The sequence below is a fragment of the Dermacentor variabilis genome, chromosome 1, assembly GCF_050947875.1.
Source record: "Dermacentor variabilis isolate Ectoservices chromosome 1, ASM5094787v1, whole genome shotgun sequence".
Lineage (NCBI taxonomy): Eukaryota > Metazoa > Arthropoda > Arachnida > Ixodida > Ixodidae > Dermacentor > Dermacentor variabilis.
In genome coordinates, this window is record NC_134568.1 from 107,426,972 (window position 1) to 107,439,142 (window position 12,171).

The 12,171-nt window shown below is 40.5% G+C and overlaps 1 protein-coding gene across 5 annotated transcripts in view; it reads left to right on the plus strand.

Annotated features, from left to right (window-relative positions):
* Positions 1 to 12,171, plus strand: part of Vav (Vav guanine nucleotide exchange factor) — a 312,152-nt gene that overhangs the window by 250,261 nt on the left and 49,720 nt on the right. For 4 of the 5 annotated variants that reach the window (XM_075692551.1, XM_075692576.1, XM_075692558.1 and 1 more), the window contains 4 exons: positions 324 to 372; positions 535 to 555; positions 1,459 to 1,545; positions 11,485 to 11,588. In XM_075692551.1, the coding sequence (XP_075548666.1) occupies positions 324 to 372; positions 535 to 555; positions 1,459 to 1,545; positions 11,485 to 11,588 (261 nt within the window). The remainder of the gene's footprint in view (positions 1 to 323; positions 373 to 534; positions 556 to 1,458; positions 1,546 to 11,484; positions 11,589 to 12,171) is intronic. The other variant, XM_075692567.1, reaches the window with a different exon arrangement.

Here is a 12,171-nt window from a genome sequence, read left to right on the forward strand (position 1 = left end):
CAATTATTTAGGCGGATGTATGGAAATTCCATCTGTAGAGTTAGGGAGCCTTAATAATAACACCAAAAAGACCTGCTATCTGCTTTTACATCGCCTATTAAAAACATTAAAGAAAAAATTTCGAATCATATTTGCCTGTGGTTTTTTTTTCTTTGTTTTTAATAAATTTGTTCTCTCCCTATATTTTGTTTTTTCAACTCATAGGAACCTTTAAGTGTGCTTTTTCTATTCTTTTAGCAAAGGCCTACCAAGCTGGCATGCTGTAGTGATGGTACAGGTGCTCCACTTGACTGTGTTTACCTCTTAAAACTTTTTCTTTCTAGATATATTTTCATTTTTGACCGAATGATGCTAATGTGCAAGTCCACTAAGGTAAGAAATGCTTGCTTTTTTTTCCCTAAAAGAACCTTTGTATCTCTCTCCAAATAGAAATTTTCAATTACTGTCAACATTTTGGTCATTTCATTGTCGCACTGTGTAACACGCAGATTCTTTTGCCTTTTTATCTTTTTTTTCCTTTGGCTGGCATCTCAGATCATGGATAAACTTTTTGGGGTAACTGCTATTCTCAGTATTGTTGTTGTGTTGGTGTAGAACATTTTGTTACCTAGTCACATTGCCACTGCATTGTGTTTTTGCCTCACTTGCATGCAGCGTCAGAACTGTTGCACCTACAACACATAGATGTTCCTGTTCTAGTAGACGCTTCACTGATGTGCATGTTTGTTATGTAATTTTTCACACTTTTTTTCTTTAGATGTGAGTTGGGTGTTGACCTAAACTGTAATTAGATATTATGTGCATGTTTGTCAGCATTGTGCATCTGAAGTAATTAACCTTAACTGCAATTAAAGAAACGGAATTCTATAACATGGAGCCCTGTCATTGTCAAGAAAGAGATCATCTACCGTAATATAGCTGTGTACTATGAGGTAATGTCCATGAAAAATAGAACTTGCATTTGCACTTTAAGTTGTGTAGCATAGTCAAGTGATCAGAAACAGTAGTCCATGAAATAAATAGAGCACACAAAAAGCATAGCAAAGCCTTGCTCAGTGGTTTGCCTCTTTGGACCAGCAGGGAAATGTTTGCTTCATTAGGCTCCAGCAATCGGCAATGCACCCACGTTTTCTTATATTACTCTGCTAAAGAACTCTCAGTCAGATGTGTATCTTCCCTCCTTTTTTTTTTGTGCACGGTAAGAAACAAAAGGATAAAATACATTAAAGTTTATTTAATTTTTAGGAATGAAGCAAGCACGAATTATGACACAAAAAGAAACAAGACTGCTCTGCCTCACATCATGTAACATGGCAGTGCCTGCTTTGTGCATTGTGAATGGTTTGCTGTTGTGATTGTGGGTTGTCTGTGTGATTTGATGTGTTGAATGTCCTGGTGTTACTCGCAGTGCATTCATGCCCTTCATGCCTTTCTCATAAGCACTACATGCTTTCTCAGGGAGAGCAATACATCTACAAGTCTTCTCTGGCTCTTTGTGACTACAGACTCGAGAATGCACCAGCCAATGCAAGAATGGCAACTCGGGTAAGCTAACAGTTCCTAAATGAAGTGCATTTTTGCATAGAAGAAAGCTGAAAAACAGGTGATACTTGCATATTTCACTGTGCAGAGTTGAAATATGTACGTAACTGTTATGATTATGTATCTGGAAAAAAAAATTTCTATCCCATAACAATGATGATGATTGTGATGATGACCATTGTTGAGAACAACAGAACAGCGAGGCATATGTGCCATAACCAGGCTGGGCTTATAATGCAGCGACTGGCGCATTGCAAAGAAACTACACTCTGGGACCATGTGCGCAGAACTAATTGAAAATGTAAAACGAAAAAGAATGTAATTGTAAAAGAGAAGTGATATTTCACTTTGGGTAGCAAATTGCCTCCTGGTAAGTGAAAAAATCAATAGTACCAGTAAATATTTTCAATAACATCACAAAATAAAATACATATAAGTTGCCTAAATTTCATTACACAAGTGACAACATGGAGTAAATTGAGTTCTTTATGGCAGTATTATTTGCTTTAACAAAAAGTGCAGGAAATAAGTACCGGCATCCCGTACTATGGTCACAGCAGCAGTAATTTCTATCCTGCATAACCATTTATGTCCCACCAGTGGCATAGCCAGAAATTTCGTTCGGAGGGGGGGGGGGCTCACATTGGGGAGGGGGGGAGCTCAGCCTCCTCCTTACAAAATTTATCGAGGGATCAGTTACATGAATAATAACTGCATTGCCATTGTCAAAGATGCCGCAAACGAATGCTTGGATGCTACGCACTGTCAAGACAAGTAAAATATGTATTTTTTCATAAAAGAATTATTTGTGTGTCCCAAAGTTTGTGCCAGGAATAACTGATATCCATGCTTCCATGTTTTTTTGTCTATTTAATAAGTAAAGAAAATATCGCACAAACTTTAGAACTATATCAATTGGAAACCAGCAAAGCAATGCATGCTGCTGATATGAGAAATGTAAAGGTCATGAAATGAGCAAGTTGAGGACAAATATTTCAATGAAACTTTGTCATTCAAGAACCTTGTTTACATTTCAGTACATATGCAACGGCCAGGGAACAATCTCGATTAAAATTCAAAGTAGAAAAAGTAAATAAGAACATAGTTACCTTTGCTGGCTTTAGTGTCTTAACATGGATGCTTTGGCGCAGGTGAAAAAGATGTTGATATTCTTTTCTGTGACATGACGCCACAAATGAACCATCCCAACACTTCGTCTCATCGGAGCTCGCTGCATGCTTTGTTAACTTGTCTGATAGTGTATTGCTTTGGCTTGCCTCGTATGGTCCAATGTAGCACTTTAGAAAAGTCAATGCAGCTTTGGCGTCAGATGTTTATAAGAACATTAAACTCACAAAGATCCGGAATTGAAAATCTAAAGCACGACTTTGGAAATGTCACTGCACCGTTTGCTCAAAAGTTTGTGATATTTATATCTATAAAGTTTAGAAATTTAAATCCATACGCTCCGTAGATTTTGTGGTCTCCGCGAGATGTCGCGACGAGCCCTGTCGCCATCAAAGTGCCCTTGAAACTTAGTGCTCGGATGGGGCTCTTTGCACTATGCGACTCCAGGTGCATGGGTGTTGCCACGAAATCCAGCCCGAGGTCGCAATCTTCGCGCCGAAATGTCTTTTTGAGCATGAAAAATACATTCCAGACAAAATCCAGAATGATTTCCGGCACCGGGGGTTGTTGTGGTCGGCGGTGCATGACAGCACCAAAAAATTTAGGCGGGGCGGGGGGGGGGGAGGCTGAAGCCCCATAAGCCTCCCCCTCCCCCCCCTCCGCCCGCTGGCTACACCCCTGTGTCCCACAGATGTCCCTAGAGCATCATGTTTTAGACATTGCACACATCCTATATATACCTATATTTCTTCAAACAACATTACAAATATGTACCATGGATAATCCAAGTCCTGTCCAGATCACGTTGCAGTAACTTGAAAGGATATTGTAGCTAGACACAAGTGACCTCTAATAGATGTTCATTTTAGGGATGCAGGAGGTCCATAAAACATCTAATGGATCTTTCCTGTTCATGCTATAGTGAGCTGCATACCTGAAAGTGCCACAGCAGATGTACTTTTGAATACAAATGAAATGCGAACAGCAGAGCGTGTGTTCGAAGCATAACTGAAAGCACAGGGTGCGGCCTTGGCCAGCCATCATTGTATACATGCATGCGCATGTGGTTTGAATGTGGAGTGCGGGGCTGCTTGTCCTACTGCGATGACGTCACCTGCATTTGTTTGATGCTTGCATTCTCACCCAACCATTACAATGCCATTCCTACCTGCGATTACTGTTGAGGTGCCTTGCACTGTTGTTGCTCCTCCAGTGTAATACATTTTTGGTGCTATTCAAATTATGATTAGACACTGGCAGCTTTTATGGCAGAAACAAAAGCAAATCAACACATGTTAGGAAACTGAGCGTATGCCAGCTATATCATGCTACACATGCAGCGATGGTGTTAGCCACCATAACAGTGTATTGCCAGGTGGGAATGGCCCTGCCGCAGCGGGATGAGAAAACAACTTTTGGACAAAATACAGGTGACGTTTATCACTGTAGGGTGAGCAGTGCTGCACTCTGCGGAAGAACCACATGGCCATGCATGTGCACAATGAACAATGACTGGCCGACAACATGCACTGTACCTTTATTTATGCTTCGGCCAAACGCTCCACTGTTGGCATTTCATTTGACCTCGATGGTACATCTGCTGAGGCACATTAATGCCACAGCTCCCACCGTTGTCGGCAAGTGGTGGTGAGCTTGTTTGAAATGTTTTGTTAACGTGCAAAAATGCAAATGTCAAAATATAAATTAAAACACTCATGAGGTATCTTTCTTATTATATGTAGTTCTAGCGCACCTCAACATCTAAAAACTGGGCTCACAAGATTGTCGATATGTATTTTGATCATTATGAATTATTACAAATCCTGCAATGGCTACATGAACAAAGTGAGTTCAGGAAGCACTCAATAAAGCACACAATTTTAAGTGCGACTCACTATGTCATATCAACATTACTTCTTATTCATAAAATTGGTAAAGCTTTATTACAAAAATGATTGGCATCCAGTCAAGCATATGTATGAATATATTCACTGCGAGTTGTAACTATACAAACAGGTTAAATGCTGATGTAAAAAGAACTACAGAACTTCAGTAAAAACAAATCCTTGAAAATTCAACTTCGCTAAAACAAAAGTGATGCGAAAAGGGTGTTAACATCAGAAAATGACTAGCAGTCACAGTGTCACAACTATATTTAAAAACATTGAAACTGATTAGTAGGAGGTAATAATATCGCATGCTAATGAATGACCAAAAGTGCATGGCCTACTTGCCAGCACCTGCTTCTGGTACCACGAGATTCAATATAGAAAGCTAGTACTTTCTAGCTATCTTTAAGAATATATACTAAGAGAAAAGCCTCACAAGCAGAATCCTGAGATGGAATGTTAATCTTGATAAGCAACTTGCTCGGACAGCTTCTTGCACCACGAAAGTGCCAAACACATAACGCTGCCAGATAATTAGAAATAAGCATTGAAAATGAGGAATATCCCTGACACTTAAAGTGGAGCTCCAGAAACCAAGGGTTACAGGCATGTCTGAAAATGAGCCGCCAAAACATTGCCCTCAGGACTTTCCTATAGGCGTTCCGCAAGGCGAAGAAACGTACCACAGAAAGCAGTCAGAAGCACAGCTTTAAATTTCACTACGCAGCTGTACAGTTCTGCCTTCTCCATATGTACTTCAGCCATGGTCAACTGAACAAAAGTCAAGACACACCGACGAAGCACATTTCATACTGCTCGCATACAGAAAATTACCCTGCACTTGTGTCAAGGCGTGCACTGCATTGACATCAGTGGTGAAGTCAGATATTGTGCATTCAAGCTTCTTTTTTTCTTTATAATCTGTCGTAATATATCGGGAAGTGAACGATTTTTAACAGTGTACTAATAGATATAACTGAAAAAGAAAGCATCTGTGTATGAGAAAAAGTGACCTAACGAAAACCAAAAGTTTTGGCTTTTGACATGTGCCGTCCAGCAGTGTATGCAGAGGTCGTGCAAAATTGCTACTGATAACCATGTTGCAAAACATTAATGTGGTCATAACTGAAATTCTGAGCTTTAATACTTCAATTCGATTTTAAATCTTTTCAAAACGAACAGATGGATATTTTATAGCACCTCGAACATGCACATGAGATGGGGAAAAACAAAGTAAACAAGTAAAAACAAAGTGCTGGAACTGGCAACAGCACGACTTTTCCTCTCCCAACATCTCTTTGTTAGGCATTATGAATAATTTGCTTGTATTTCTGCAACATTGTATGTTCATCTAGTCACAATGCACAATGTACAGTCAATGCGCAAAATATGTCTGAAACACCAAGACATTCAACATACTTTGGATGACCCTTGACTGCCATGTCGTTAAATGTCCCAGATATTTGGTCTTTTGTGGTATGTCTAATGGATATTTGAGGTTTGCTGAGATGTAACAAGTGATGCATTGGTTATAAGGATTAAAATACACCAGTGCTAGATAATCTGAGTATGATGACATAAGTGATGTGTATAAGGTATACTAAAAATACCATGCACAATCTTTATGGCCAAGTGGCCCAATTAGCGTAGTGCTACAAAAACTACTACTGGTATTACTGCTATGCCAGTTGTGCTGCACGTGAACAATGGTAAAGACTTAAAGAACATACACAAATGCTGATCACTAATAATATAAATGCACAAACTCCTTAAACATAATAAGGATCAAGTGTCAGGTAGAACAGTATGTGGCAGCATTTTCTACAATATTTAAATTAAAAGATACATGAAAGGTGGAAACTTGGCAGCAGGCTATTAAATCACTTTAGTGCATAGCATATACACAGACCTCTGCCAAATGTTCGCAGGCCATTGCGTGTGCGAACATGTTGACTTTTGCATGCGTGGCAGGTCTCCTGAAATAATTTTTACATTCAGAAGCCATGGATGGTGAGAAACATTCCCTTTTTCTCTTCTGAACCTTGGAGCTCTTGGAATCCAATACAAGCCCTGCTACAAGGCACAAAGTCAACATGTTAATGCACGCCAATTAGTATTATGTGTAGCAGTGATGCTACCGCTGCGGCAATTTCTCCAAACTACACTGAGAGGCAGGCACATACCCAACATTTTCTTTCGCGTGGGGGGTGGGGGGGGGGGGTACTTTTACCAAGGTAACCTCGTCCCCCCAAAAAAGGTACCCAAGGTAACTTTTCTATGCAAATGAGGGGGTGCACCTTTACTAGTACAAATGTGAATAACGCCCACCATTCACCCTAAATACGTGCAAACCCACAAAAGAGAAATGAAATAAGGTGTATTGCACAGGTACACCTGTGAGATACACCTCTCCTTTACTTGGAAAACAAGGAGCCATGTCAAATGGATTCAAACAGAAAAGAAGTGCAGGAAGAACACTGCCAAGAACAAGTAAACAAGCGAAAGTGTAAAATAAAGATTACTATAGTAGAGTACAGCTTAAAAAGAAAACAGCAGTTGGCAACCAAGGCACACGGACCGCACGAGGTTGTGTTACTTCGCCATGCAGCCAATCACAGAAGCAAACAAAATCGTCGTCATGCGGCCTTTTCAAAATCGCGTCGTACTTGATACCTCCAGAGCGTCTGCTGTTCTTCAAGAGTCTTTTCTTTCATCAGCGGAAGCAATGAGGTGTGCAACAGACATGGACAAAGTGTACGGAGTCTGAGCATTTCACTCTTTAAAAGTCTGTGGTGCAGTTTTAACCCATTTTACTCACGAAACTTCACTGCCAACTGAAGTGAAACTTGACAATAAATAGTTGCAGCGAAGCAAGCATATTATTTCAGTTCAATAAAGAATTAGGCTTTCACTATTCTGCTATAATAAGTGAGAGAAAACGTATGAAATTATGTGCCAATAATTTTATTTTTGTGGTTACTGCCTTATTTGGGTAGCAGGAAAAGTTTGATGTACGAATTATTTGCAGCCTCGCAGAAAAACAGTGGCTGGCGGTTATGAGGGAGTGGGCGGGGCTTCGCTGCACACTGAAGTTGTATCCGACTATAGTAGCGTTTTTTGAATTAGCTCTGGAAGAATTATAGAGAAATATATATTTGTGGAACAATTGCAGGTTCTTCTGGTTCCCTTGTTTACTGCTCTTCCAAGTTAAGTGCCACAACCGACTCGTATTATTATTTGGGAGGTTGCGTAATGATGGGTGGCCGCCAGTCCCGTACAACTGCGTAGAGCACAGGACGCTGCGATTTTAGACGCACTGTGCCCACCATGGAAGGTTAGAAAAACACCTACATAAGCATAGCAGAGAAGTGGTTACATCAGGCGGCTCGAATGATAACTGTAGAAGCGTCATTCAAAACGCATGGAATTTTTTTCCACTTCTGGCGGCGTTTTCTCTACTTGCTTTATAAATAAAAAGATGTTGATCCATCCATAAATCATTTCTCAACTCCTTGAGACCCTTGTTTCCAGTTGCCAATTTTGCACGAAAAGGGCTGTACAATTAGGGAAAAACCAGACGAGGTGACAGTCGTATAGCTTAAGAGTTTAAGGGTTATTGCAGGGTTTGATGATGGTCGCTGTTTTGCATTATTATATTTTCCACCTTTAACCCATATCACGGGTGGTTCCGACGATTTGCCAGCGTCACGGCGAGCCGCCACTCGAGAAAATAATGAAGCAAAAGGAAAAGTTAAACTCAACTGGCGTTTTCTCCGGCGGCAACTTGTTCCTCAAGCATACAGACCAGCTGACTACAAACCAAATACTTTTCCTGGTCCCTGGATCAGTCTAAGCAAAGAAGGTTGAACTAAGGAAGTAACAGCATGCATGTGACTGTTGAATAGATGGTGTCAACTGAATGCACCTTGAGTTAATCACGTGGGCACTGAATCGATGAGAAAACTGGCCTTCACACCCCAGGAGATGCCGATAAGTACTGCCATCCAAAAGGAGTGAAAAAGGCAGTAAAATGTTGACCACCGAATAGCTGTCAAGTCTCAACATTGATTTGGCGGCGCTTTAGGAATGTGTGATGAGTGGTGGTGTGGGCGGGGAAGGGGAGGGGGGGGGGGGCCTGGGTACGTGCCTGCCAAGAGGTGAACCCTGCTACATCCTGCTACATTTCAGCGAAATATGAGAAATCTGGGCCCAGTTTGCACTCAGAGGGCTGTTCGGGCTTTCAAAAACAGAGCTAAGTAATCAAGCATTGTTTTACCGCACCATCGAAGCTGACTGCATGGAACAGCCACTGCATTAGGTCTGCGGTGGGCTGAGTCAAGCCTGTATCATACTGCAGTTTTTTTCCTTGGGCTATATTGTCTATGTTCAATATCTACCACTTCGACGTGTGCGGGTTGCTTAAGCAATGGGACATCCTCACGTTTCAGGTGGCAGCAAGCGATCACGCTGGCACCAAGCCAGACTCTGCACTCCTCTCCTGCATGACCAATATGGTGACCGAAGTTTCGGACACTGTATGGTGTCCTGCTCGATTTTTCGAACATACCGTGCAAAAGGATATACCTTTTTTCACAGTGCTCCATCATAAAGGATACATATATAGCTGCAGGTTCACGCTTCAGGTTCTCAAAGCACTTCCGAATTCTGCACATAGCATGTCCAAGTACTTCCATTCTTTTTTAAGCCACTAAAGTGCTTTTTAAGCACATCTTAGGATACCACCACTTCGTCGCAGTCCACAGTAAGGATTAAGATGAAGAGGGCGAGGGGTCATTTTTAGTTTTTGGGATGAGTTTATTGACCAGTGACCACCTACTGCTTTCACATGGCTTGCCCACGATAAAAGTCCCATATAATATAGTTTCAAATCACTTTCATAAACCTGCTCTGAAAGTCTCTCTCTGTTCCAAAATGCGTTTTTGGCTGCTCCCAAAGCTGCTCTAAAATGGCATGGGCCAGTAGCATCACTGGTATAACTATTTAGTGCGAGGTGGTGATCTTTCAGTCTGAAACATCAAGCAATAGTGTAAATGACTTCATATGAACTAGACCAGAACTGCTTTAACACACATTTCCATCAGCAAAAATGAAAATTTTCCAGTTTACCAAGCTTTAAAGACATAGGTACCAAAGGGAAGGCATAAATTCTAAGCATTATGTTTTAATGGCAAATGTAAGGTTGAATGAAGTTCATTTTGGTCATCTAATAGTACAGTGACTATGAACAGTTTGAATTTTGTTTTCTTTGGGAATTAGTTGGCAATGGTTATTCCTTTTTTATACTCCTAAATAGAAAAAACAATGAGTGCACTACAGTTAAAACTCAATCTAACGAAACCCAATTTTACGAAGTTCCCGATCTAACGAAGAAATTTCCATTCCCCAGCAGGTAAACATAGTGTTCATTGTTATCATCCACCCGAATTAACGAAACTAACTTGGCCGAACTCGATTTAACGGAAGTTTTTGCTGAAATAGATGAGTAAGAAAAGCGGTAATTTCTTTCCAATTTTGACACAGATGGGTTTTTCTTCGGGCATGCGCTCTAAACCTAACACATTAAAACATCTAGGCGCCTTATACCTCTGTCACATGGCACGTGTAATGTCATTCACACTAAATGACATTCCTACCGAATGTCATTACGGCCTTGCATTCCCTGTCTACACGAGCATACAAAATGGCATTTGCAATTGATGGCGATGTGTATCGGCGCCTTGCACAAGCAGGCACTCGGCAATCAACTTTCAGGTTGCGCTTCGCCCTGTGTCAATCAGCAAGGTGGTCTTCCCACACTTCCAGCAGTGCGCGTATCTCGTCGTCGGTGCAATGCGCTTTTCGCTTCTCATTCTCCTCTGACGAAGATGTAGAGTTGGCTTGTGTGGTTGGTGGATTGGCTTTAGCATGGCACCACTTTGAGAACAATTTATAGAAATAAAAAAAAACATACAAGCATTTGTAAACATGGCCGACAAGAGGTGCTAGCGTATAGCCAGAGACTGGGAACAAGAATACCTATAGCTGCACAAACTACTTCAACTATCCTGCTGTACGTCATAAAATTATTAAAAAGTTCATAACAGCAATTATGATAACCTTTACTCTGATTACATTTCATTTTTAACTTATTGATTTCATAATTTTTTTGCCATGCCCCTCTCATCGAGATTACACAAGTTGCGCTTATGCAAGTTTGGGAAACCTATTTAATTGGCAAATGCCATTCGCTGTGAATGTCATTCACTAGGCCCGTGTATAAGCAAGAAAAATGGCATTAAGACATAATCTAATTTGCTGCGAATGACATTACATGTGTCGTGTGACAGGGGTACTAGTCACGGCCCTAGCTTTATTTTGACAAGGCTGCACGCTGTTTTCATGCATGGAACAGCGGACTCAACACCACCTTGGTAGGGGCGGCGGTGGTTGCTTTTGTTATATCGTGGTTTGGCTGGATTAGCGGCAAATATGATGCCGCAGTAGCTTTTGTGTGTCGCTACATTACAATCTTGGGTTTCGAAGGACCAAAAAATTCCTTTCTCGATTTTACAAACTTCCCAATTTAACTAAATAATTCGAGCATGGTCATCACTTCATTAAATCGAGTTTCAACTGTACATAGCTTTATTGAACTCTGTGAAGCTGCTTTCTTTATTATGCTTCATGAGGTTTTTCAATACTGCTAATCTTGAAATTCATGTTTATGGAGTTGTGCATAGTAAACATATGGGAAAGCAAGAAATTTATATTTAAAATATGAGTGATTGTTTCTATCTGGATTAGCTATAGGATAGAACCAATGTTTGTATGCTGACAGCTGTGCTTTGAGACTCTCTTTTGCACATGTATGGTCAGTGCATATCCACCTCACAGATTTGCCTGTCGTTTGTTTTATTCCCTGCAGTATTACTGGTACCTGGTCCATGTTGAGAACAGAACAGCTTACACGATGTATGCTAAAACGGAAGAAATGAAAAAGAAGTGGATTGAGGCCATTGAAAAGGCAATGTTAGTTGCACTTTCTTGGCATACTTCTTTTTTCTCTTGTTTTTCGTTGTGTCTGGCAGTGAAGTACTCATATGCATATGCACATAATGTGCAAGTTTTGTTCTTGCAGAGTTATATTGTCAGGAGTTTTGATCATGCTAATAATAAAGGTCTGAATCGTACGCACTTCTAGACTCGTGCATATGTTGTCATACTCTTTGTCAATGTCACTACTGCATCACCATCTTTCATCTCGAGTTCTCTTTGTGTTTACACTTAACGCCATCCTGATGGAAATCCCTGAAGTTTCTTGTAGAGGATACTTGACCCAGGTGACCACGCATTCATCAGTTCATCTCATTTAAAGTTCTTCAGCAAATCGCTTTCTAATAGTTCTTGAGTGAATGGTGTCATGAATGGTCATGGTAGCAGCATCAATTTGCTGAAAATTTTGTAAATTCATTGCACTTGTACAGGGAACACACAGCAAATGAAGTGAAACATTGTATTGAGATACTTTTCTCATATAATTACCATTTGCACTCTTTCTTACATTTTGTTTTAATGAGTACAGTACTTTTTTCATATAATTTGCTGGTATGCA